This window comes from Manacus candei, unplaced genomic scaffold, assembly GCF_025592945.1.
Source record: "Manacus candei isolate 608988 ecotype Guabito, Panama unplaced genomic scaffold, ASM2559294v1 h1tg000147l, whole genome shotgun sequence".
Taxonomy (NCBI): Eukaryota; Metazoa; Chordata; class Aves; order Passeriformes; family Pipridae; genus Manacus; species Manacus candei.
The window spans coordinates 1-26,636 of NW_026138195.1; the positions used below are offsets into that span (position 1 = coordinate 1).

Sequence of the window (26,636 nt, forward strand, 5' to 3'; positions counted from 1 at the left end):
TGCTGGTGCCTCAGGAGGCTGGATCTCTTGCTGAAGATCTTCCCACATTCCAAGCACCTGAAGGGTTTCTCCCTGCTGGGAGGCTGCTCAGGGACCACCAGCTCGCAGCTCCGCCTCAAGCTCCGGCCGCCTTCCCGGCACACGCTGGCTCTTTCCTCCTCACAGCCCTCTGGGCTGGCTTTGGAGCCCCTCCTGCGGGGGCATCTCCGGCCCTTTTCCTCCCCGCTGCCTTCCTGCGCCGGGAAGCCCTTCAAAACGGCCTCTCCCACCAGGCTCTGCCGGGGGGATTTGTCCTCCGCGCTCTCCGGCCTCACCTCGGGGCCTGGGGCAGGAACCAACAAGGACACGCAGGGGATTTGCCTCCGGCCCACAGGGAAGCCCAAGGACATCTCCCCAACTCCGACCCCGGCAGGACGGCCACAAAAGACAAAAGACCCACCCAAAGGGGCACTGACTTCCTCCTCACCTGCCTGGGGGGCCCAAGGCATCTTCCTCTTCCTCGCAGCCTCCTCCTCCATCCGCCCAAGCTTTGGGAAGCAGAAATCCTGCTGGGGAGGGAAAAACAAGGGGTGAGTGTATTGCCTTGGGGGTTCCTCCTGCCCAAGTCCAGCTCTAGGACTCATCGGGCATCTTGTGTCCATAAAAACCCCCAAAACACCAACATTCAGCTCAAAATCCCCTCCCAGGAGTTCCCCCTCTCTGCTCTCTGGGGTTAGGGGGGCCCCCCCTGTCTGGTCTGATGCCACTTCTGCCTGCATTGGGGGTCCCCCTTCTCCGGGCTGCCGAGGGTCCCACAGATCAGGGGGGTTCCCACTCTCCGGAATCCCCTTGAGTGTTGCCAGGGGGGTCCCAGGGCTCACTTCTCCCCACTCTGCCTCCCGGGGCCGGCCGGCCCTCCTCTCTCGGCTCCCACCCTCGCAAACCTCTTGGCGCTCTCGGCTCCCACCCCGCCTCAAGGCCCCCCCTCCTCTCCACACTCCAAGGCCTTCCCCCTCTCCGGGACCCCCGCTTAAGGGGCCCGGCGCTCCCTCTCTGCTCCCCCCCCTCCAGCATTCCGGGGGTCCCCCAGCTCCGGGATCGCCCCTCTCCGCTCTCCCCACTCCGCGGCTACCGGGGTTCCCCCCCGGCTCTCACGGGGGCCCCCAAACCGCTCTCGCCCCCCCCGCCATTGCCCAGCGACCGCCAGGACCTTTTGGCTGCTCTTCTTTGTGCTCCCGCTCGGCTCCTCCCTCGGCTGGGCCACCGCTTTTGGCGGGTTTCCTCCTCCGGGATCCGCCCCCTGCAGCCCTTCCCCCCCTGGACCAGCCCCCTTGGGCCCCCCTTGGGCCCCCCTTGGGCCCCCCTTGCCCAATAAGTCTGATTATACAGACAAGCAATTGCTTTTAACCCACAAAACCCAAATGTATAACCCAGCACCCTGGGGCATGAACAAAGTGGTTTTCCTTGGGTCCCTCCCCGAGTCCAAAGTAAAGGGAGAGGGGAAAAAAACCTGCTGGTGGGAGAGCTGTTGCAGTCTGGTCAGAAGTGGTGCTTGCAGTCCAGTTGAGGGTGGTGGTCTCAGTCTGGTTGAGAGTGGTGAACTGTAGCCTTCCTTTTGATCCCACGATTGGTGGAAAGCTTCTGAAACTCCAGGTTTATATATTCTCCAGTTCAGGCAGGAATGCCCAGTCCTCCCCTCAGAGCAGGGAATTCCATAAAAGGATGCTTAGTTCTTCCCTCAGATCGGGGAATTCCATAAAAGGATATGAGGATTCTCAGAGTGGGGAATTCCATAAAAGGGTATGAGGACAGGAACACCCCCCCACACCTCGCAGGCCCCCCCCCCCAACAACAGTTCCTGGGAAAATGGCATGGAAGGCCATAGAATACAGAGTTTTGGGCTACACCCATCCAGTGAGGAATCGGTCCCAGCTGTTCTAACTAGGACACTGTGTCCGTCATCGCTGCCATCATCATCATCATCGGCCTCGTGGCAGTCGGTGTCTGGAAGCTCCGATCCGGTAACTCCCGGGATGGGGGTCGGCAAGGGGCACGGATCCGCCCGGCAGCATTCCGGGGATCCTTTGCCACGGGTGCTGATCCCACTTTCTTTCCATAGGGAAATAGGAATAGAGACATTGGGGACAGGGATGGGGACATTAGGGACATTAGGGATGGGGACACTGGGAGCAGGTTGGGGACAGCAGGAATGGGCATGGGAACTCCAGGAATGGGAATGGGGACATTGGAAGCAGGTTGGAGTCACCAGGAATGGGAATTAGTACACCGGGAATGGGAATGGGGACATGGGAGACCAGGATAGGGATAGTGGGGACAGGAATGGGGACACTGGGAGCAGGTTGGCTCAGCAGGAAGTGGGAATGGGGACAGGGATGGGAACCCCAGGAATGGGAATGGGGACAGGGATGGGAACCCCAGGAATGGGAATGGGGACAGGGATGGGAACGTGTCTCTCCAGGAGTTGGTTCAATCCAAAGGTGGGTCCCTGGCTCGAGGCCACGGGAAGCCCCTTCTTTGGGAATGTCTGGGAACCAGGCGTCAGAGGTTTGAAAAGAGGTGTTGGAATTGTTTCCCAGTGTCCCCCCATTCCCATCTGTGTCTCCCGGGATGGGGTGGGTTGGAGCGGAGCCGCAGGCGCTGGGCAGGGGCAGTGGGGGGAGGGCGGCTCTCGGGGACACCGCGGTGGCCGCGGGGAGGGCGGGGGGTCCTTTGTTTGGGGGCTTTTGGGGTTTGTCCGGGACCGGACAGAGCGGGAGCTGATTTTGGCCACCTCGTTCTCTTTTCCTGAGAGGAAGTTTTTTCCCCACGGGACACCTCGTGGAGAACGACTCAGAGAGAGAGAGAGAGAGAGCCCGACCCATCTGGGAGCGAGGTGTTCTGCTTTGGGGACTGCCCTGGGAAAAGGGACTCCTTCACTGCTGGCTGCGAGCACACGGGGCTGAGAGAGCTTTGAACTGCCGGGACAGTTTCTCCCCCCCACCCGGGGATTTGGGACTTTGTTTTGTTTCTTCTGAAAGTTTTTGGTTGCACCATTTGTTGTTTATTCACATTTTGTTAATAATAAGCTGTTTCTTTTCCTTTTCCACCCTTCCACCTGAAGTCTCTTAATTTCCAAGTTGTAATCTTGTTTAACTAAGACCCAGTGCCCTCAGGGGGAGGAGGAGGAAAGGAGACCAAGAGGTACCGTGGCCACTCAAACTGCAGAGGAATGATCTGTGCCAGTAGCAGCTGCCCCTCTACAGAAGAAATCCAAGACCAAATCAGCTCAGTTAGTGAGGGATGAAGGGGAAGCAGAGCCCTCAGAACAGGAGCAAGAGGCAGGGCCAGAGACAATCACCAGATCCCCATCCCCGGCTGAGCTGTGAGAGATGTGAAAAGATTTCAGCCTCCAGCTGGGAGAGCCCCTGCTGACCTGGCTGCTCCAGTGCTGGGATATCATGGCCCAGCATATGGAACTAGGTGGGAGTGCAGCCAAGCAACTGAGTGTGGAAAGTATTACAGAAACATGGTGGATAGAAAGAGGACATGAGAGAGATGCTATAGCTCTGGTCCCACGGTAAGAGAAAACTATTAGAAGGTCACTGTTTCTGAGAAACTGTGTACGTGACAGAAGAATAGAATAAAGCGGATGGGAAAGCAGAGCAAATAGCAAACAAGTAACCATAAGAAGGTGAAAGAATCAGCATTTGCGCAAATATAACTTAGGTAATTAGAAGCCAATCATGAGCTTAACTTTTGTAATATGTATGAGGCTAATTAGTAACCTTTATAAGCACGAAGCATGCAGTAATAAAGTGGGATAAGTTATTGATCAATTCTGTGGTCTAAAAGTGTCTTTATCCCTTTGTCTACAACAAATGGTGACCCCGACGTGATGGAAATGACTCTTGCTTTAGACTCAATATGAATAAGGAAAAGACTTTTCTACAATGGCAACAAACGATTGGGAATGTATCCACTACGAACATAACAGCACAGAACCCTCCATATGATAATATAACCTGGTGCCAAGGCTATGTCAAAAATGTGTCAGTCAATGTGACAAAGCCAAAATACTTACCACCTGGTTATTTCTTAATTTGTGGTAATAGAGCATGGTCTGGCATTCCTAAATACCCCATTGGTGGACCATGTTACTTGGGAAAATTGACTATGTTTACACCCACTATGAGACAAATAACACAGTTGAAAAGGAAAAATATTTGGAACAAACGAGACACTGAATTTGATAACTATTGTAAATCAATAGAAAACCAACCCATAAAATTTTGGTCACCTACGGCAAACTTCTTTGCATCCCTGTTTGCCCCTGTTGGAGCAAAAAAGAGTCTAGTTCTTGTCCAAAGAACAGCTTGTTGAGCAAGGAATCAAATGAATAGAACCTCAAAAATTCTAAGAGAATTGTCTCATGACTTTGATGAAATAAGACATGCTGTTTTACAGAACAGAGTAGCTATAGATTTTCTATTGCTGGTTCAGGGGCATGGATGTGAGGAATTTGAAGGTATGTGTTGTATGAATCTTTCTGATCACTCTCAGTCCATCTACCAAAAACTAAAAGAAATGCAAGGTCGTTTGAATGACTTTCAGATCCAAAAAGATCCTATTAGGGAATGGTTGGCAAAGTTAGGCTCAGGACCATGGCTTGCTGAGAACACTAAACAAGCTATTTCACTTTTGCTGATATTGTTAGCTGTTTTATGCATCGTTCCTTCTGTTTTTAAATGTATACAGAACATGTTAACGAAGGCAATTAATGATGTATTTTTAACAATATCTAAAGAAAACGGGGGAAGTGTGGAAAGTATTACAGAAACATGGTGGATAGAAAGAGGACATGAGAGAGATGCTATAGCTCTGGTCCCACGGTAAGAGAAAACTATTAGAAGGTCACTGCATCTGAGAAACTGTGTACATGACAGAAGAATAGAATAAAGCGGATGGGAAAGCAGAGCAAATAGCAAACAAGTAACCATAAGAAGGTGAAAGGAACAGCATTTGTGCAAATATAACTTAGGTAATTAGAAGCCAATGATGAACTTAGCTTTTATAATATGTATGAGGCTAATTAGTAACCTTTATAAGCACAAAGCATGCAGCAATAAAGTGGGATAAGTTATTGATCAATTCTGTGGTCTAAAAGTGTCTTTATCCCGTCGTCTACAACAGCCAATGTTTTGTTCCCTTTGCAGTGAGTGCAGCCTCAGAGGGCTGAGCCCTCTCTGGCTGGGCTTGGCCTCTCCTGGAGAGACTCAGGCCTGGCTGGGCTGCCCCAGGCAGACGCTGCAGGAAGAAGAGCTCAGGCCGCCTGGGTCTGGTGTCCCTGGGGCTCAGCCTGTGCCCCATTGCTGGGCAGGGGCTGAACCCCACCTCTGCCTCGGGGCCTTGGCCAAAGGGCTGCCAAGGAAGAGGCCCAGGAGCCTTGGGGCCTGCCCAGCTTTCCTCCTCCCTGGGGGCTCTCAGTCCTCCCCTGACACCGGGTGGGCCCAAGGCCTTGCTGGCTTCGGGCTCACGGCCCGCCGGCACCATCCCAGCGGCCTGACCCCCCTCCTTCCCCTCTCTCCAGCCTCTCCTGCCTTTTCTGGCAAGGGGCCATCCAAGGCAAACCCCGGTTCTCAGCCATGGCACCTGTGGCACGGCTGCAAGGCTCCAGTGGGCCAGGCAAGAGCAGGAGCACCGAGAGCCTGAGGAGCCAGGAGATGCCCTGGCTGGGCATGGTGCTGCTGCGGGACGAGCTGACACCTCTGCACAGTCTCTGCCCGTCCCTGCCAGCCGACTTCTGCCCAGGCTCTGGGCACGGGGACGCAGCACTGACACTTTTCAGCCCCCGCGCTGTTCCACAGAGGCTGTGATGTCACAAGGCCCTTGCCTGGCAGCCAGGAGATGGGCGAGGCAAGGCAAGGACGGAGCCTCTGAGCCACCAGCACGCTGTCCCCAAAGGCTGGGGTGGCACAGAAGCCCAGAGTCCCTGAACTTGGCAGAGACTTGTGAGATCAACCGGCGTCCAGCCTACGCCCCATCCTCAGCACGTCAAGCAGAGCACAGCACTCAGTGCCATGGCCAGTCTTTGCTTAAACACCTCCAGGGACGCTGACTCCACCACCTCCCTGGGCAGCCCAAAAAGCTCTGAGGCATCACACCTCTTCTTTTACAGTTCTTTCACAACTTTTTATAAGTCAATCATATTATATTATAGAGCTCCATTTCTATGTTGGTTATGTTCAACTTTTATATATCTTTATATACCTTTTATATACCTTTATATACTTTTTATATACCTTTATATACCTTTTATAAACCTTTTAATGCCTTAATAAAATCCCAGCGATCTTTCTTGAAACTCCCCGCATCCAGGGATTGAGAGGATCTCCCTGAGTAACACTTTCAGTGAGCACTGGAATCCTCAGGGTCCTGGAACCTCTGGAGTATCAACAGCTTTGTCCCTCCACAGGGGTCCCAATTTGTTTCCAATGGTTCAAGAATACAAAATAAACCAAATACGAGTTTCCAAATCCAAATCAACTTATAAGTCCAGAAATCACAAGTTAATATCCAAAATGCCAGAAATGATTTCTTCAAGATTCTTTCTTTGCAACCTGAAGTACCCATAATACAAAATAAATCAAATACCTGTTTCCAAAACCAAATAAAACAAATACCAGTTCCAGAACCAAATAAACCAGTGAGTCCAGACTCCCAAATTAATATCCAAAATCATGGCTGGGCTTCGCAAAGGTAGATGTGGGAAGGGCTCTCCCCACATTTGCTGCAAGCACATTGGTGGCTAAAGAGGCCAATATGAGATAGACACGTCCAGTTGCAAAAGGCAGAGCAGAAAGACTCCTTGGATGGGGTGGACAGGACACGGTTCTTTCTGCGTTGTCTTTTCTCCTCGATGCTGATCCTGCTGCGTTCTCAAAGGAAGCAGCAGCGTTAGAGATGGGGTGTCTCCAGACCTCCCGACTGGAGGCCAGAGTAGACCAGTGATGGAGATCAATATGGCCAAGGCTGAGATGCTGTTTCAGGCAGTCCTTGTATCTCCTCTTCGGGGCTCCTCTCTTGCGGCAGCCGGTGGCAAGTTCACCACAGAGCACGATCTTAGGGAGGGGGTGGTTGGTCCTTCATCCTGGAGACGTGCCCTGCCCAGCACAGCTGTGTTCTCAGCAACATGGCCTCAATCCTTGTGACTGCTGCCTGTTCTAGAACAGATGGATTGGTCCCATCATCTGAGCAGTGGATGTTTAGGATTGTACGGAGGCAGCGTTGATGGAAGCGTTCCAGGAGTCGCAGGTGGTGGCTGTAGATGACCCAGGATTCGGACCCATATAAGAGAGTAGACAGCACAATGGCTCTGTAAACACTGATCTTTGTGCTTTTCTTCAAGTGTTTATTTTGCCAAACTCATTTATGGAGTTTTCCAAAAGCTCTCTATGCCTTTGCTAACCTGTTGTCCATCTCTCCGTCAATCTCACCATCCGAGGAGATGAGGCTCCATAGGTAATTAAACTGCTGGACTGATTTGAGCTCTGATTGGCCAATAGTGATATGGGGATGATGGGGGACTTCCTGAGGTGGAGGTTGATGGAGAACTTCTGTCTTTAAGCTGACTTCCAGCCCAAAGAGCTCAGCAGCCTCAGCAAAGCAGGATGTGAAACGCTGCAGAGCTGCTTCTGTGTGAGCGACGAGGGCGGTGTCATCAGCATAAAGCAGCTCCTGGACAAGATGGTTTAAGGTCTTGGTGTGGGCCTTCAGTCGCCTTAGGTTGAAAGGGCTTCCATCAGTACGGTATCGGATGTAGATCCCGTCCTGATCATCGAGGTCTGCCGTGGCCCTTTGGAGCATCCTGCTGGAAAAGATTGTGAATAGGGTTGGTGCGAGAACGCAGCCTTGTTTCACACCATTGGTTATTAGAAAGGGCTCAGAAAGTGCATTGCCATATCTGACTTGGCCGTGCTGATCCTCATGGAGTGAGATGATCATTTTAAGGAACTTGGGGGGACAACCTAAACGTTCCAAAATCTGCCACAGACCTTTCCTGCTCACAGTATTGAAAGCCTTGGTGAGGTCAGCAAAGGTTCCATAGAGACCTTTGTTCTGTTCCCTGTACTTCTCTTGCAGTTGTCTGAGAACAAATCCCATGTCTGTGGGGCTCCTGTTGGTTCTGAAACCACATTGGCTTTCAAGAAGAATTCCTTCTGCTATAGCGGATTTTAGTCTGTTCAAAAGTATTCTTGCCAGGATTTTGCCAGCAATGGAGAGCAGAGTAATACCCCGGTAGTTTGAGCAGTCTGATTTATCTCCCTTCTTCTCATACAAGGTGATGATGACTGCATCACCAAGGTCTGATGGTATAACCCCCCCCTAACTCACCCTGGGGTGTCATTCCTTTTGACTCAGTCATTAACCCAGCTCAGGTTAATGTCTTTCTCCCCCTTAACCCTCTGAGGGTCGGCTTGACTCTCTCCTGGAAAAGCCTTTCAACAGGTCCAGGTACCAGAGAACCTTTCAACAGGTCCAGGCTACACCAGAAAGCCTTTCAACAGGTCTGATGTGCCCGGGTCACACTGAGAGGAGAAAAATTCTCACTATAATTTCACAACGTGGGGGTGGTCACCATTTGACTCACCCTCAGTGTCAGTTTTGGACTATACCGATTACTCCACCACATCCAAAGGGTCCTTGTCCCTGATGCAAAAAATGTTACAACCCACCCCAGAAAAGGGGGAGGGTAACCCAGGTTCTTATTAATAAATCCCTTGGGGTGGATTAGAGTGAAACGACACTGAATAATTGGTGTTTGAAAACTTACATATGCAGGGTTTATTTTAGAACAATTTTGTTTCAAAGGTAAACAGGTACGTGGCCATTTTGGGTGTTATCATCTGCATCTCTCATCTACAGCAATATGGCATAAAGAGAACCTTTGGGGAAAATGCATAAGGGAGAGAAAGGAAAGACAGGATAAGGGTAAGGGAGAGGAAGGGAAAGAAAAGTTGAGAGTAGACAGATGTCCATAGTCACTGCCCATGGGGTCCAGCGATGGAACTTGGGAGTTGCAGCTCCCATGTCTGTCAGTTGAAGTGGTGGCCTTGATCCACTGGGGGTGAAGGAGGGAAGCTCCCACACTCAGGGAAGTTAAGAGTTATTATATCCATGGACAGTGTCCCGGGCCATGCCACGAACCCCCAACATCTCCCAGGCCTGCCCAGAGTTCCTGTGAGGGGCAGGGAAAAGGCTTTTTCCCACCTTCCAAGGTTGGCAGAGGGGGGATGGGCTTTGATGGGCCATGCCATGAACCCCCAACACCTCGGACAGCCCAGAGCAGAGTTCCCGTGAGGGGCCTGGTAAACTCGGCTCTTCTCTCCTTTCCAGGGCTTGACACCTTCAGCAGCACTGGAGGGGGAGATGGGCCCAGCTGCCCATCAGAGGGATAATGCCAAAGTCCTGCAAAAGCCACCAAAAGCCTCCTGGCAATCCCAGAATGCAGAAATCATTGACTGTTTCAGTCTCTGACAGGTTCACTCGGGAAAAAGCAGGAAGTTGATCCATCGGGAAGAGCCGCAGGGGGGCCGGGGTGGGTGGGAGCAGCGGGATGAGCTCTGCCAGCAGCTCCTGCCTTTCCACAGGGAGAGGGAAGGGGCGGATCCAGCTCCAGAATCGCTCAGGACGTGATTCCTGCTGGGATGAGAGCGGGGAAAGGAGTCACCATGTCCCTGTTCCCATCCCAGGGGATGGAGCCGGCTGGGGAGCCCAGGGAGAGTAGGAACTGCTTTGGATTCCCTCCTGATCCTGCTCTGTCCATCCCACCCCAATCCCACTCCATCCATCCCACCCCAATCCCACTCCAGAATCCAGCCCTGATCCCAGTCCACAATTCCACCTGATCCCACTCTGGAATCCTGCCCTGAGCTGCAATCCCCTTCCAATCCCGCTCCCGCCATTAGGCCCCCATTCCCCTCTGGAATCCCGGCATCCATCCTGGGATCCCTGCACAGAGGATCTGGATCCACACACGCTGCTGGGACTCACTGGTGGGCGCGGGGTCGTATCCATTCCCCTCCCTCTTCCCTATGGAAAGAAAGTGGGATCAGCACCCGTGGCACAGGATCCCCGGAATGCTGCCGGGCGGATCCGTGCCCCTTGCCGACCCCCATCCCGGGAGTTACCGGATCGGAGCTTCCAGACACCGACTGCCACGAGGCCGATGATGATGATGATGGCAGCGATGACGGACACAGCCACCAACACCGGGCTGGAATTCCCGACAGATTCTGGCTCTGGGAAGGGCAGGAGGGGCAGGAGGGGGAGGGTTACCCCCATCCCGCTGCTCCACACTCCCAAATTCCTCCTTCCCAAACCCCCAGTTCCCACATTGCCCGTTCCCAGCCTCACCCCAGGCGAAGATCCCGGGCTCTGGCATTCCGGCGTGCTCCACCCGGCACCGGTACTGCTCCCGCTCCCCCGGCAGCGCCTCGATCCTGGCCCAGCTGTGGAAGGTGCCGTCGCTGTTGGGAACGATCTCGCCCCACTCCGTCTCCTGATCCCGCAGTTCATCCCCCTTCAGCCAGTTGATCCCGATTATCCCAGGGTAGAATCCGTACGCGCGGCAGGACAACGTCAGGATCCCGTGTTCCTCTTTCCCGGACACGTGGACATCAGGGGGATCTGGAATGGGATAATGGTGAGATCAATCCACGGAATTTCCATGGGAATGGGATGGCAATGAGATCCATCCACAGAATTCCCACTGGAGTGGGACAACAGTGGGATCCATGCATGGAATTCCCATGGTAGTTGGATGACTCAGATTCATCCATGGAATTCCCATGGGAATTCCCATGTTGCTCAGTTCCACCCTCCCAAATCCCACATTCCCATGGGAATTCTGTCTCCCTCACCTTTGCGCTCCAGCGCCTCCCGCCCGTATTCGATGTATATTCGGAGGTCTTCCCCACAGCTCTGTGCCAGGTCGAGCTGAAAAGCCTCGTACCCGTTGGATTTCCAGCGCTTCTCGGTGATCCGGGCAACTCCATCGGCTGCCACAAAGGTCCCGGTCTCCGGGGAGAAGGAGATGAAATCCCGCCCGTCGATGCCGTACCGATGGGATCCACGGACGCTCCCGTCGGACAGGAGGTCACAGCCACAAACCCGCTGCCACGTGTGGAGACCTGGGGGGTGGGATCGGACCCATGGAGACCCTGGAATTGTGTCCCAGCCCCACGGAACCCCATTCCAGCCCTATGGAGCCCCAGAGTCCAATGGAGACCCACAGAGCCTCATCCCAGATCACACCTTGGATCCATATCCAAGCACCTTGGAGCACCTTGGATCCACATCCCAGCCCCACAGATCCCCCCATTCCCCGGCTCCCCCCACTCACCCCCACTCCAGTTGTACAGGCCCCCCACTCTCTCCAGGTCAGCGGCAGCCATGAGCCCAATCCTCTCACTGATCTGGGTCTCTCCATCCCAATATCCCGGCTCAACCTCGGCCGCCATCCACGGCGTCAGCGGCTCCATCCGGCCCCGCTCGCTGTTGTAGCGCTCGAAGGGGATCCCGTCCAGGTATCCAATCTCCACGTACTGAGGGATCCCCGGGCTGGGCTCTGACACCGCCACATTCAGGAAATGCAGGGAGTGGAGAACTGGGGGGACACGGAGATTTGGGGGGTTTGAGGGCATCCAAGGGGCAAGGAAAGGGGGAACTGGGAGAGCTGGGAGAGCTGGGAAGGGGATTTTGGGATCCCAGGGCCAAGGGAAGGAGAATGTAGGGACTGGGAGAGGTGGGATGGGGCATCCAGGGGTCCTTGTGCCCAGGAAAGGGGGGTCCAGGGGGCCCCATTGTTGAAGAAAATGGGGTCTAGGGTCTGGGAAAGGCAGGAAGGGGGGGTCAAGGGGGTCTCAGGGTCAAGGAAAAGGGGGTCTGGGATAGGTAGGACCCCCCTGCAGGGAGTACAGGGAGTGGAGAACTGGGGGGGTCACAGAGATTGGAGGGTTTGGGGGGTCCAAGGGTCAAGGGAGCGGAACTGGGACAGCTGGGAGAGCTGGGAAGGGTTCAAGGAAAGGCAGAACTGGGACTGGGAGAGGTGGGATAGGGGATCCAGGGGGTCCCTGTGCCCAGGAAAGGGGGGTCCACTGGTCCCTGGTGTTGAGGAAAGTGGGGGCTGAGGTCTGGGAAAGGCAGGAATGGGGGTCCAAGGGGTCCCAGGGTCAAGGAAAAGGGAGGATGAGGGGGCTGGCAGAGGTGGGATTGGCAGGAAAAAGGGCACAGAGGGGTATTTGTTGAGAATAAGGGGGTTCAGAGGGGTCCTGGTGCCGGGGATGGGGCTTCAGGGGGGTCCCAGTGCAGGGTAAGGCGGTCCAGGGGGGTCCCTGTGTTGGATAAGGGGGTGCAGTGGGATCCCTGTGCCTGCAATGGGGGTTCAGGGGGATTCCCAGTGCCCAGGAATGGGTGTCCAGGGGCATCTCTGTGTCCAGGAATGGGGGTTCAGGGGGTCCTAGTTCCAGGTAAGGGGCTTTAGTGGGGTCCCAGCACTGCAGGAGGGGGTGCAGGGGGGTCTAAGCGCCCAGGAATGGAGGTGGGGAGGGATTCCCGTTCCAGGGAATGGGGGTTCAGTGGGTCTCAGAGCCCAAGAATGGGTGTTCAGGGGGTCCAAGTACTCAGGAATGGGGCTCCAGAGGTGTTCCTGTGCCCAGGAATGGAGGTTGAAGGGGATTCCCGTACCCGGGAATGGGTGTTCAGGAGGGTCTCGGTGCCCAGGAATGGAAACTGGGGGGGTCCCGGTGCCGGATAAGGAGGTTTAAGGGGGTTCTGGTGCAGAGGGAGAGGGTGCAGGGGGGTCCCGGTGCCCGGAAATGGAGGTTCAGGGGGGTCCCGGTGCCCAGGAAAGGGGGGTCCACTGGTCCCCGGTGTTGAGGAAAGTGGGGGCTGGGGGCTGAGAAAGGCAGGAATGGGGGTTCAGGGGGTCCCAGGGTCAAGGAAAAGGGAGGATCAGGGGGCTGGGAGAGGTGGGATTGGCAGGAATAGGGGCAGGGGGGTATTTGTTGGGGATAAGGGGGTTCAGAGGGGTCCTGGAACTGAGGATGGGGCTTCAGGGGGTCCTGGTGCAGGATAAGGGGGTTCAGAGGGGTCCCAGTGTCCAGGAATGGGGGTCCAGGTGTGTCCCTGTGACGGATAAAGGGGAGCAGTGGGATCCCTGTGCCCAGGATGGGGGTTCAGGGGGGTTACTGTTCCCAGGAATGGGGGTTCAGGGGGTCCTGGTGCCAGATAAGGGGGTTTATGGGGGTCCCAGTGCTGCAGAAGAGGGTGCAGGGGGGTCCAAGTGCCCGGGAATGGAGGTGTGGGGGGGATCTCGTGCCCAGGAATGGGGGTTTAAGGGGGTCCCTGTGCCCGGGAAAGGGGGTTTAGAGGGGTCTCCTTCCCAGTGATGGAGGTTCAGGGGGGTTCCCGTGCCCAGAAATGGGTGTTCAGGGTGGTCTCGGTGCCCAGGAATGGAAATTGGGGCGTCCCATTGCCGGATAAGGAGGTTTAAGGGGGTCCCGGTGCGGAGGGTGGGGGGGGTCCCTGTGCCCGGAAATGGAGGTTTAGGGGGGTTCCTGTGCCCGGGAATGAGGGTACAGGAGGGTCTCAGAGCCCAGGAATGGGTGTTCAGGGGGGTCTCCTTCCGGGAATGGGGTTTCAAGGGGTTCCAGTGCCCAGAATGGAGGTTCAGGGGGGTGCTAGTACTCAGAAATGGGGCTCCAGAGGGGTCCCAGTGCCCAAAAATGGAGATTCAGGGGGATTCCCCTGCACTGGAAAGGGTGTTCAGGGGGGTCTTGGTGCCCAGGAATGGAAACTGGGGGGTGCCGGTGCCAGAAAGGAGGTTTAAGAAGGTACTGGTGTGGAGGGAGAGGGTGCAGGGGGGTCCCGGTGCCCGGAAATGGAGGTTCAGGGAAGTGCCGGTGCCCAGCAATAAAGGCTGAGGAGTTGCCCGTTCCGGGGGTCCCACTTACCCTCGGGCTGCCCCCCCGAGACCCCCAGGAGCGCCAGGAGCGCCCCCAGCCCCAGCGCTGGAGCCATCGCGCTGCTCCGCTGGCCCCGCTGGGCGCAGTTCGGGAGACGCGAAAGCGAAAGTGGCCGAGGGAGCGCGGGGGGCGGGCACGGGGGAATTGCCGGGAATGCCCCGGGATCCCCTTCGGGACCCCTCCCGGCACCGCCCCGGGTCCCCCCGCCACCCCCGGGCCCCCTGGACGGGCCCGAGCGGCGGGACCCCCGGGCCGGGCCGAGCTGAACTCGCGGGCCCTGCGCTTAAACTCGGCCTTAAAGGCGCCGCTTTGGGGCCAAAGCGGGGGAAGCGCCGCGATCAGCGGATGCCGCGGGGGCGGGGGGCGATCTCCCTGGGCCAGTGCCCGCCCTGGGCAGCCCCCACTGCCCCCCGCAGGGGTCCCGGGGTCAAGGCAAAGGGGGGCTCCCAAAGCCCCTGCCAGAGGGGAGCGGGAGCTGGGGCAGGAGCTCGGTGGGGAGAGAAAAGGGGGGGACAGCGGGATGGGGGTCCCGGGGGGGCACACACGCTCCGGGGGGGACACACGACCCCCGGGGACCCCCCTCAGCTCCTCCCGCGGGCGGAGGCCGAGCCCCAGCCCAGGGAGACGAAGCCAAAGACGGAGCCCCGACCCCCGTCAGCATCTTGGGGGGGCGGGGGGGGCAGGACCCGGGAAACGGCGGCGGCTGCTGGGAAGGGACCGGGACGGACTGGGATGGACTGGTATAATCTGAGACAGACTGGGAAGGACTGGGATAACCTGGGACAGACTGGGACAGACTGGGACAGACTGGGACGGACTGGGACAGACTGGTATAATCTGAGACAGACTAGGAAGGACTGGGATAAGCTGGGACAGACTGGGACAGACTGAGATGGACTGGGACAGACTGGGGTGGACTGGGACAGACTGGGACGGACTGGGACAGACTGGGACAGACTGGGATGGACTGGGACAGACTGGGACAGACTGGGATGGACTGGGACAGACTGCCGCCAGCCCGGGCACATCGCCAGGGCTGGGACTCCTAAAGCAGCGGCTCCGGGCACATCGCCAGGGCTGTTTCCCGTAAACCGCGGCCGGCTCAGCACAGGGAGCTGGGATTCTGGGCCAAGCCGGGCGGGCACTCGGGGAGGCGGTGGCGGAGCTCGGGCGCGGCCCCGGCGCGGCTGGAGGGGGCGGGAGGGGGGTCCGGCGGGTTCGTCCCGCCCTGTCCCCTCCCCAGGGCCCGCGCAGGGAGCGGCTGCCCGCGGGCTCCTCCTTCCCGCCCAGCCCCGGCGGGCTCGGAAGGAGCCGCTGCCGCAGCAGCGCTGCCTCGTCCCGGCTCCTCTCGCCCCGACCCCTTTGGCTGCCCCGGGCCCGCCACTGGTCCCGCCCGGGGGGGACCGGCCTTGCAGCCGCATCGGCTGCTGCCACATGGCCCTGCTGGGGCAGGGCTGGCACGGGAGGGGCTTGGAGTCCCTGCCAAGCCGAGCCGGGCTGGGACTGAAAGACACACCCGGGCTGGGATGGACCTGCTGGGAATATACTGGGATGGGGGTGTGGGATGGACCGGGCTGGGAATGTACTGGGATGGGGGTGTGGGATGGACCGGGCTGGGAATATACTGGGATGGGAATGTTGGATGGACTGGGATGGGAATGTACTGGGATGGGGGTGTGGGATGGACTGGGATGGGAATATACTGGGATGGGGGTGTGGGATGGACCGGGCTGGGAATGTACTGGGATGGGGGTGTGGGATGGACTGGGATGGGAATATACTGGGATGGGGGTGTGGGATGGACCGGGCTGGGAATATACTGGGATGGGGGTGTGGGATGGACCGGGCTGGGAATGTACTGGGATGGGGGTGTGGGATGGACCGGGCTGGGAATATACTGGGATGGGGGTTTGGGATGGACCGGGCTGGGAATGTACTGGGATGGGGGTGTGGGATGGACCGGGATGGGGGTGTTGAGCCAGATCAGGGCTGTGGGGGCTGGGCTGGCCCAGGATGAAGCAAGTTTGCATTTGAGCTCAGTTCTCTCTTCCCAAGATTACTGTGCCAGATCCAGAGGGAATTTGGGAGGGGGAAGGAGGAGGTGAGACTGAGAGGAGCAAGAAGAAGCAGCTTTCTCCTGCCCGTCCTGCTCCGTCTCCCCTGGGCCTCCCCCTCCAGCCCAGCCCAGCCTGGGGGTCCCACTTTGGGGTCCCCGTGACCCCCAGGTGTCTCCTTGCAGGGACCCCTCAGGTCAGGGCTGAATTCCTCTTGGATTTGCAGACAAAAAGTGGAAATTGCTGCTGACTGGTTGGATTCCCTCTCCTTTGGTCACTACAGAAAAGCCCCTTTGAATCACTCCCACGGCCACCTGGGGACTCATTGCCCTTCCCTGGGCAGCCAAAAAAAATGGCCACAACTATATTGGCCTGCAATAGTTTTGAAGTGCTCTTTGGGACACCAAAGTCCTTTATTTCCCCAAACCCAGTGTCTTTGGGAGTATTTTCCATGGGAAGTTCCTCTGTTGTTCCCCCCTAGGTCTGTTTTCTCCTCCTCTTCCTCCCTCAACTGTTTTTTGCTCCAAAATGCCCAAAACTGCAGTCTGGGGCAGGAGGATTTTGGGGGTTGGGAACAGTAAAAAACCACTTCATCAACAAAAGCTTCTTGAAAAATGAAGTGTTTGGGTGGGAAAAATGATCCTTTCAGTTCTTCCTTTGCAGACACAGGCAGAGGGTTCTTACCTGGAGAATATTTACCTATGGAGGAAAGGCCGGGTGCAGGGGCTGGTAATAATTGGAATTTGTTGATGTCAGGGCTTAGAGAGAGTTTCAATAAGTGTGGAAACTCTTTGCAGCTGCCAGTGCCCCACCAGCAGCATCCACATTCTGTGCCAGTGGATGCTTGTCCTGTTTCTTTGGGTTCTTTCCTTCCAAATATTCCACAAATGGCTCTGCTGGGGTCAGTTTTGCTTTGGTGAACCTGTGAATTTTGAACTTGGCCTTGGGGAATGGTGCATGGCCAGGGAAAGGCTGAGCTGGGAAAGAATTTAGGAAAAACCCTGGACCAGGTGGGAAAATGTTCCTGATGTGGGAGGTTGGAGCAGCAACAAGAGGAGGGAGCAAAGGCTGGGACAGGAAAGAGTGAACAAAAACCAGCCCTGGGGAAAGGAAGAGGGTTAGTAAAAGGCTGTGACTGCCTCGGGGGAGTTTGGGGGATTCTCAGCTGTGCAAGTCCTTGAGACAACACCTTCCCAGGGCACACAGAGCCGGCAGGAGCCAAGGCTGAGCTGGGAAAACAAAGCCAGTCCTGGTGCTTTGAAGGCTCAAATCACCTCAAGCCGCTGAAGGGAAAAGGGGGCTTGACTTTCCTGGCAGGAAAGTGCCCCAAATCAGGCATTTGGCACTGCCCAGTTCCTGGCCTGAGCAGGAACTGGCTTGGTTTGCACAGACTGGGCTGCTGCGATGGAGCTGCTGCAGCAGAGAGCGGAGGGAGGCACCAGGAAAACCAGCTCCTCTTTTGGGGAGGTTGTTTCAAAGCTGTGCTTGGGTTTAGTGTGTGTGGGCACTAAATCAGTTCCTAAATCAGTTCCAAAAGCCACGGGGGAGTGTTACAGCCCACCCTGCCAGGCCAGAGGAACTTTTGGTTGATTCTTGTATCCCTTGGAGTGAATTAAAGTGAACCAATCCTGGATGATCAGTGTTTGCAGAGAGAGAGAGAGCATTTATTTTAGAGCAATTGGGTTGCAAAGGAAAACAGGCGTGGAGCCCTTTGGGTTGTGATCCAGCCCTGCAAGGCAATGTGGGAGGGAAAAGAGAGCAAGAGAGAGAAAAGAACAGAAGTTGCAGTCGCCCCTCCGAGGGCTCTGCCCAGCCTGGTTGTTGTCCCCGGGGTCCTGCTGCGTCAGGGAGTGGGGAGGGAGAGAAGCCCCCGCAGCACAAGATGGGGGGGGTTTCTGTCCCCTCCTGGGGCCTCCCCTGGGTGTGTTTGGGGCCACTTTGGCAGGGGCCGGAGGGGCTGGTTTGTGCCAAGTCTTTGTGGCCTGGGCAGGGGGTGCTTGGAGGGCAGCCCTGCTCAGAGGCCTTGTCGGGGCAGTGCTGGGTGTGGGCACCCCCCCAGGGGCCTCTGCCATGGCCGGGCCCAGGGCAGAGAAATGTCCAGGCCCCAGAGCCCAGAGAGGCGCCCCAGGGCCTCCCCAGTGCCACAGCCTGGGGGCTCCGGCCTCCTCCCCTCAGCCCGACCCTCCCTGGCCTGGCAGCAGCTCCTTTGCACAGCCTGGCCCAGCCCAAAGGCTGCAAGTCCCCTCCAACCCGGCCAGTTCCTGCCGGGGAGGAGCAGGGAAGGAAGGGCAAAGGGCTTGGCAAGCTGTGGGGCTGGGGGGGTGCCCATCCCGTGCTGGAAGGGGGCTCGAGGGGGATGCAGCCCCAAAAATCCTTGGGTGCCGCTGACAGCACTGGGATCCCCCCAAACTGAGCCTGGAGCCCCCACGGGCCTGGGGCTGGGCTGGGAGGTGGGGAAGGGACCCGGGGGGTACAAGAGCTGGGGCTGTGGGGTGCTCTTTGTGCCCCTTCCATGGGCTTTGTCCCCACATTTCAGCCTCAGGCCCATCAAGGACAAAAAGGTGCCCCTGGGGGTCACTGGGCTCCTCACGGGGCTGCTCCTCACCATCACTGCCCTGGGGGGAGTGGCTGAGGCTGGAGGAGCCACCCCAGAGCCTCCTCCTGCACAAACCCCCTGCAAGGAGTCACCTGCACACATATGGTAAAGTTTAATTAACATTATCATATTAGATCAATATTTGGTGTAACAATGACAATAGATAGGATTGTATTTCCTACCTGCTTTTAACCAGCAGCAAAGAACAAGGAATGGAAGGACGGGATCTGCTTGGAATTTGTAGGGGGCTCGTTAATTTGGGGGCGTTCTGGCAACTTTTCTGGGGTGTTTCTGGCAGCTCTTTGGGTCTCAGCGCTGCTCCCATCCCACCTCAGAGGGGGGAGAAGAGCAGAGCTGGTGAACCAGGAAACACAGACCTGGTTGGGTTTGGCCACAAAACTCCCCCTTGGCTGGTTTGGCCTTTCTAGAGGCGACTTTGCAGCAGATCCCTGTGGATTTGTGCTCCTGGGAATGCTCAAACCCCGCAGGAAACATCTGCCATGGCACCGAGGGTTCTTGGGCCAAAAGGAGTCTTTTAAGGAAGAAATCTCTTTTCCATGCTTCCAGCATGATCCCAGTTGCTCACAGCCACTCCCAGTCACTCCCAGTGTGCTCCCAGTCGCTCCCACTATGATCCCAGTCACCTCCAGAGTGATCCCACTTGCTCCCAGTATATCCCAGTTGTACCAACATGGTCCCAACTGCCCTCAGAATGCTCCCAGTCACTCCCAGTATGACCCCAGTCACCCTCACTGTGGGCCCAGTTGTCCCCAGCATGGTCCCAGTTGCCTCCAGCACAGATTCAGTCAATCCAAGTGTGATCCCAGTCTTCCCTCATCATGGTCCCAGTCACTCCCAGTTGCCCCCCATATGGTCCAAGTCACTCCCAGTGTGCTCCCAGTCACCCCCACGATGGTTGCAGACTCTCCCAGTAGATCCCAGTTGCCCTCAGCATGCTCACAGTCATACCCAGTTACTTCCACTTGCCCCAGGATGCTTCCAGTTCCCATCAGGATGATCCCAGTCACTCCCAGTCACTCCCAGTTTATGACAGTTGCCTCCAGCATGCACCCTGTCATTCCCAGTTACTCCCACTTGCTTCCAGCATGATCCCAGTTGCTCCCAGTTCCCCTCTATGTAGTTCCAGTTAGTCTCAGCATGGTGCCCCTCACTGACAGTCACTCCCAGGATGGTTCCAGTATGGTCCTGGTCACTCCCACAGTGATCCCAGTCACTCCCAATAGGATCCCAGTTGCCCCCAGTGTGGTTCCAGTTGCTCCCAGTATGATCCCACTATGAGTCCAGTCACCCCTGGTATGATCCCAGGAACTTCCAGACACTCCCAGTACAAATCCAGTTTGATCCCAGTCATCCCCAGTATGGCTGCAGTCCCTCTCACATACTCCCACTATTATTGCAGTCACTCCCAGTATGATCCCAGTTGCCTCCAGTGTGGTTCCAGTTGCTCCCAGAATGATTCCTGTCACTCCCAGCCACTCCCAGTATATGCCAGTTGTCTCCAGCATGCTCCCAGTCATTACCAGTATGATCCCAGTCTCTCCTACTACGATCCAAGTTACCCCCTGCATAGTCCCAGTTGCTCCCAGTCACCCCACTATGATTCCAGTAGTTCCCAGTATGATCCCTGGCACTGCCAGTCTCTCCCAGTCTATCCCAGTCGACCTCAGCATGCTCCCAGTCACTCCCAGTACACTCCCAGTCAGTCCCAGTGTGATCCCAGTCACTCCTGGTCTCTCTCAGTATATCCCAGTTGCCCCCAGTGTGGTCCCACTCACTCCCAATTGCTCCCAGTAGCTTCCAGCATGATCCCAGTTGCTCACAGCCACTCCCAGTCACCCCCAGTGTGGTCCCAGTCACTCCCACTATGATCCCAGTAACCTCCAGAGTGATTCTACTTGCTCCCAGTATATCCCAGTTGTGCCCAGCATGGTCCCAGTTGCTCTCAGTTCCTCCAGTGGGATCCAAGTAGTTCCCAGTTCCCTTAGCATAGAACCAGTTGCTCCCAGTATGATCCTAGTCTTATCCCAGTATGATCCCAGTACAATCACAGTTGCTACCAGTATGATCCCAGTAACCTGCAGACACTTCCAGTATGAATCCAGTTTGATCCCAGTCATCCCCAGTATCATTGCAGTCACTCCCAGGATGATCCCTGTCAGTCCCAGTATGATCCCAATATAAGCCCAGCAGGGGCCCAGCTGCTCCCACTCTGATCCCAGTTGCCCCCAGCATTGTTCCAGTTACTCCCATTCACCCCTACTATGGTTCCAGTCACTCCCAGTATGATCTCTGTTGACCTCAGCATGCTCCCAGTCACTCCCAGTATGCTCCCACTATGATCCCAGTCACCTCCAACATGATCCTACTTGCTCCCAGTATATCCCAGTTCTGCCAACATGGTCCCAACTACCCTCAGAATGCTCCCAGTCACTCCCAGTATGACCCCAGTCACCCTCACTGTGGTGGCTCCCAGCATGGGCCAAGCTGCTCCCACTGTGATCCCAGTATGATTCCAGTATTCCCCAGCATGGTACCAGTTGCCCCTAGGATTGACCCAGTTGCTCCCTGTAAGATCCCAGCATGAGCCCAGCAGGGGCCCAGTTGCTCCCACTATGATCCCAGTTGCCCCCAGAGTGGTTCCAGTCACTCCCATTCGACCCTCCTATGGTTCCACTCACTCCCAGTATATCCCAGTTGCCCCCAACATGCCCCCAGTTGCTCCCACTATGATCCCAGTTGCCCCCAGAGTGGTTCCAGTCACTCCCATTCGACCCTCCTATGGTTCCACTCACTCCCAGTATATCCCAGTTGCCCCCAACATGGCCCCAGTTCTGGTCCCGCTGGCTCCAGTCCAGGTCTCGGTGTATCCCGGTGTCCCCCCTGTCCCCCCAGCCCCTTTGCTCTCACCCCCTTTTCTCTCCCCACAGAGCTCCTGACCCGCCGGCGGCCGCAGCCCCTCCCCGTGGCCTCGGGCCCAGCCGGGACCCCCCAAACCCTGCCCTGATTTTGGGGGCTTTGGGAGGGCACCTGCCCTTCAATACAGCACCCAGCACACCCCAAAAGGTGCTGGGACTCCCCTAAAACGCTCACAGTTCCCCAAGGAACCCCCAAACGAATCAAATCCCACCCAGGACCCCACCTAACCCCATTGTTGGGGGGACTTTTATGGGCTCTGGTGTTACTGGGAGCCCCCCCGGCTTCGGGAGAGGAGCTCTGGGGTGAGTGGGGGGGGTGGGAAGAGGGGGATCGGTGGGAAAAGGAGAGAAAAGGGGTGGTGGGACCCCCACACTGAATGAGACAGGAGTGGGACCCCCCAAAAGTGGAGGAGGAGGGAGGGTTGGGGGATGATGGGAAAGGGGTGGGAGAGGTCAGAAGAGTGGGGAAAAGGGGAGGGTGGGACCCCCAAACTGAGCATGAGGGGGGTGGGGATTGGGGGAATGATGTGTAAGGGGTGGGAGAGGGGGGAAAAGTGGGGGTTGGGACCCCAAAACTGATCTTGGGGTGGCTGGGGATGGAGGGGACCATGGAAAAATGGGGGGAACAGGGAGAGAGGTGGAAAAGGGGGGGTGGTCTGGAGGGATGGACGGTCCCATGGGGGTCTTTGAGCACTGGGGGTTGGGAAAGGGGGGTGGTCCCCCTGAGCTCCCAACTTCCTCTGGGTGCTGGGGGCTGCTGGATCCAATCTCAGCCTTGCATTGTGCCAACAGTTGAAATTTAGAGCAATTCTAGAGGGGTGACTGAACCACGTTTGTCCCCCAGGCTTTAATGAGGGCATTTAAGGATGTACCTCGACCACCCCTTTAAGGAGGGGATTCAACACGGGGGGGGGTCACATAAAACAGAGGGTCAGGGCACATTTACCCCACTCTTCAAAGGTCTATTTGCCTCTTAGTGCCCCAGGGAAGCCCAAACCATATCAGTCCAGTCTGGGCTCTCGGCTGTTCCCGCACCAACTCTGCCCCAAACACATTCCCAAGGGCAGGGGATTCCATCACCCTTTTCGGGCACTGCCACTTCCCAGGGACAGGGAAACTCCCTCAGCACAATCTCCCACCACTTATTCCACTGCCCACAAACTGGCAGCACCTTTACAAAGGAATCCCTGCAGCAGCTCACGCAATAACACTCTGGATCAACACAAACCCTGACGAGCTCAGAAAAGCTCGTAGGCCTCGCTGAGAGGCTCTGGCTACAAAAACACACTTCAAACACAGCAAGAACACCACAAAGCAACCAAAGCACAAACTCTAAACCAAACCAGCAATCTACTAAAACACTGGGAAGCAAAAGCAAACTCTAGTTCTGTAAAAGCAAGGAATCAGCGAGCAGAACTTTAAACTTCTCACCCCATGAGCCACCTGAAAGGGGAAGGGAAGGCAGGATCAGCCCCTCGGCCCATCCAGAACTTTCAATGCAAATCTTCTTTCCATTTCTCCTTAGCCTTGACTTCTTTTTATACTAGTTTTTCAAGATTGGGTGGTGTTTTAAGTTACTTTAGTCACAAAACTAAATTTGGGGTAGCGTGACAGGCATCTGTTCTTTCTTGACAGACAAATAACAGAAGTCAAAACCTTTTACATCAGGTGTCTCTCAGGGTTTTTCTTTGGGGAGACCATCATGACCTTCATGTTATCCGGGAACTGGAGTCTTCTCTTCCTCATCAGATGTGCCAGTCCTTATTCTTCTTCCAGGTTTCAACTCTCTTCCAGCACCAGGTCTCTGCTAAACAGGGGTCACCTGGAAGGTGGGTCACCAGGTCTGTGCCCAACGGGGGTCCCTGTGGATCATCCAACACGGGTCCTCCCATGGCTGATGGAGTTGGAGCAGTGGCCGAAGCTCTTCCCGCAGTCGGGGCACTCGGGGCTTCTCTTACCGGTGGGTCTGTTGGTGTCTGCTCAAGGCAGCCCTCTGGGTGAAGCTCTTCCCACACTCCCCACACCTGTGGGGCCTCTCCCTGCTGTGGATGGGAAGGTGGTTGCAGAGGGCGGACCTGCTCCTGAAGGTCTTCCCACATTCCCCACATGTGTAGGGCCGTTCTCCAGTGTGGATGTGCAGGTGGGTGAGGAGAGTGGAGCTGTCCCTGAAGCTCTTCCCACATTCCAGGCACTTGTAGGGCCTGTCCCTGGTGTGGACGTGCTGGTGGTTGCGGAGGGTGGAGCTCAGGGTGAAGCTCTTCCCACATTCCAAGCACGTGTAGGGCCGTTCCCCACTGTGGATGCGACAGTGGGTTCAAAGGTTGGAGCTGTTCCTGAAGCTCTTCCCACACTCTCCACACGTGTAGGGCCGTTCTCCACTGTGGATGTGCTGGTGGATGAGGAGGGTGGTGCTTGTGTTGAAGCTCTTTCTACATTCCAAGCATCTGAAGGGTTTCTCCCTGCTGGGAGGCTGCTCAGGGACCACCAGCTCGCAGCTCCGCCTCAAGCTCCGGCCGCCTTCCCGGCACACGCTGGCTCTTTCCTCCTCACAGCCCCCTGGGTTGGCTTTGGAGCCCCTCCTGCGGGGGCATCTCCGGCCCTTTTCCTCCCCGCTGCCTTCCTGCGCCGGGGAGCCCTTCAAAACGGCCTCTCCCACCAGGCTCTGCCGGGGGGATTTGTCCTCCGCGCTCTCCGGCCTCACCTCGGGGCCTGGGGCAGGAACCAACGAGGACACGCAGGGGATTTGCCTCCGGCCCACAGGGAAGCCCAAGGACATCCCCCCAACTCCGGCCCCGGCAGGACGGCCACAAAAGACAAAAGACCCACCCAAAGGGGCACTGACTTCCTCCTCACCTGCCAGGGGGGCCCAAGGCATCTTCCTCTTCCTCGCAGCCTCCTCCTCCATCCGCCCAAGCTTTGGGAAGCAGAAATCCTACTGGAGGGGGAAAACAAGGTGTGAGTGCGTTGTCTTGGAGGTTCCTCCTGCCCAAGTCCAGCTCTAGGACTCACTGGGCATCTTGTGTCCATAGAAATCTCCAAAACAACAAGATTTAGACCAGAAAAACAGGAAACACAGAGATTTGGGAAAAAAAAACAAACAACAAAGTCCCCCCAAATTTGCAAAAGATCAAGGGACAGCAAAAAAATACTCCAAAATATGAACATTCAGCCCAAAAAACCCCTCCCAGAAGTTCCCCCTCTCTGGTCTCTGCACCTTTACCTTCTGGGCTCTCCCCTCTCTGGGCTGCTGGGGGCCCCGCTTAGGGGTGCCGGGGCTTTTGGGGGTCTCAGGGGTCCCTTCTCCCCTCACTCTCTGCTTCAGGGGGCCGGGTTCCCAGACATTCCCCCTCTCCGCCTTCTCCACTTTCTTGGCCCGGGGATCCCAGGGGTCCCCACTGCCCAGGCTCCCCCTTCTCCGGGACCCCCCTTGCAGCCTCCCGGGGCTCCTCCCTCTCCCTGCTCCCCCCTCCAGCCTGCCGGGGGTCCCCCAGCTCCGCCATCGCCCCGCTCCGCTCTCCACACTCCGGGGCTCCCGCCCTTCCTCCCCCCACCCCCGGCTCTCCCGAGGGCTCCCCAAACCCGCTGCCTCGGCTCCCTCCGGCTCCCCCGGACCAGCCCCCCCCGCCCACACCGGCCTCACAATGGAGCCGCCGGGGCCTCACCCACCAACACCAACCCCCAACAAGGGGGGGACCCGCAGCCCCCCGACCACCCACGGGGCTCTGCCCACAACCCACCCCGACACCGCCCCAAAACACCCCCCGGGGACCCCCAGCAGCCCCCCGGCACACAGCCCCGCACAAGGGCCGCCTGTGCCCGAGCCAACAAAACGCCCCCACAGCCGGGGGGACACCAGAGGCTGCCCCGGGGCAACGAGAGCAGGGAGCGGATCGGGCCCCGCACACGTGGCCGGGCTCTTGGCTCAGCCGGCCGGGATCGGCAACCAACAGCACGGCCCCGACCGCCGGCTCGGCACAGCGAGCCCGGGGGTGTCCCCTCTCCACGGCCCCCCTCTCCACAGATCAACGCATGGGGACACCAAGGGACCCCCAAGGGAACCCCTTGCCCGCTCTCCCACCTCCCCTTAGCCCCCCTCGCCCACCCCTTGCCCACCGGCCCCCCAAACCCCGGCTCCCCCCAGCTCCCTTTGGGGCTCACCCACCGCCCCCCGCGCTCCCTTTGGGGGTCCTACCCCCCGTTTCCTCCCTTTCCCCCCTTTCCCATCGGCTCGTCCCCCTCCCCCGCTCACCCCAGAGCTCCGCCCGCGGCCGCAGCGATGCAGCAGGAGAAGGAGGGGCGGCAGGAAGGGCAGGGAGAAAGGCGGAGCGGGAACGGGAACAGGATCGTCCCCCCCGCCCCATCTCGCGGGGGATCGGGAAGGGGGAGCTTGTCCCAAATATCTTGGTGGGGGTTTTGGTGTTTGTTTCTTTTTTGGAAGGGGGGGGTGTAGGGGGAGAATGTTTGGATCTTACAGGACTCCAAAGCTGAGCCGCAAATGCCCCTTAGGGGGATTTTGGGGGTCCCCGGTGGGTGTTTTGGGGCGGTGGCGGGATGGGTTGGCGGCAGAGCCACGGAAGTTCAACAAGGGGCAGTGCTGGATTCTGCCCCTGGGATGGGCAACCCCAGATGTGGGGACAGAGTGGGAATGAGAGGCTGGAGAGCAGTGCTGGGAAAGGGCCCTGGGGGTCCTGGGGGGTGCCCACTTGGCCAGGAGTCAGCAGTGCCCTGGCAAGCCAGGAGGGACAACCCTGTCCTGGGGGCATCAGGCCCAGCATGGCCGGGCCAGGGAGGGGATTGTCCCGCTCTGCTCTGCCCTGGGGCGGCCTCACCTCAATAGTGGGGCACTCGGGGGGGACACAATGGAAGGAAGAGATGGAGCCAGTCGAGAGTGTCCAAAGGAGGCCACCAGGATGGGGAAGGCTCTGCAGGGGAAGCCTTAGGAGGAGCAGCTCAGGGCACTTGGGGTGTTCAGCTGCACAAGAGGAGACTGAGGGGAGACCTCATGGCAGTTCCAACTTCCTCAGGAGGGGCAGAGGAGGGGCAGGCC

General features: G+C 57.3%; 3 protein-coding genes across 8 annotated transcripts; 1 reads left to right on the plus strand and 2 right to left on the minus strand.

Moving 5' to 3' along the window:
- Positions 1 to 278: 278 nt before the first annotated feature.
- On the plus strand, positions 279 to 26,266 carry LOC127462938 (basic salivary proline-rich protein 1-like). The gene is made up of 2 exons (XM_051771870.1): positions 279 to 589; positions 24,565 to 26,266. The coding sequence occupies exon 2, from the start codon at positions 24,747 to 24,749 to the stop codon at positions 26,037 to 26,039; it is 1,293 nt and encodes a 430-aa protein (XP_051627830.1). The 5' UTR covers positions 279 to 589; positions 24,565 to 24,746; the 3' UTR covers positions 26,040 to 26,266.
- LOC127462944 (class I histocompatibility antigen, F10 alpha chain-like) lies at positions 8,791 to 14,366 on the minus strand. 2 transcript variants are annotated; one of them, XM_051771889.1, is made up of 7 exons: positions 13,992 to 14,366; positions 11,381 to 11,644; positions 10,899 to 11,168; positions 10,393 to 10,665; positions 10,167 to 10,277; positions 10,030 to 10,068; positions 8,791 to 9,675 (listed from the first exon to the last, which is right to left on the minus strand). In XM_051771889.1, exons 1-7 carry the CDS (start codon positions 14,056 to 14,058, stop codon positions 9,662 to 9,664), a joined length of 1,038 nt encoding a protein of 345 aa, XP_051627849.1. In that variant the 5' UTR covers positions 14,059 to 14,366; the 3' UTR covers positions 8,791 to 9,661. The 2 variants fall into 2 exon arrangements, with proteins under 2 accessions (XP_051627849.1, XP_051627848.1); XM_051771888.1 differs by having other exon boundaries at positions 8,791 to 9,678; positions 13,992 to 14,365.
- Positions 14,501 to 18,290, minus strand: LOC127462939 (uncharacterized). 5 transcript variants are annotated; one of them, XM_051771876.1, is made up of 2 exons: positions 15,925 to 18,290; positions 14,501 to 15,535 (listed from the first exon to the last, which is right to left on the minus strand). In XM_051771876.1, the coding sequence occupies exons 1-2, from the start codon at positions 16,031 to 16,033 to the stop codon at positions 14,658 to 14,660; spliced, it is 987 nt and encodes a 328-aa protein (XP_051627836.1). In that variant the 5' UTR covers positions 16,034 to 18,290; the 3' UTR covers positions 14,501 to 14,657. The 5 variants fall into 5 exon arrangements, with proteins under 5 accessions (XP_051627836.1, XP_051627835.1, XP_051627834.1 ...); XM_051771875.1 differs by having other exon boundaries at positions 15,886 to 18,290; XM_051771874.1 differs by having other exon boundaries at positions 15,808 to 18,290.
- Positions 26,267 to 26,636: the final 370 nt, after the last annotated feature.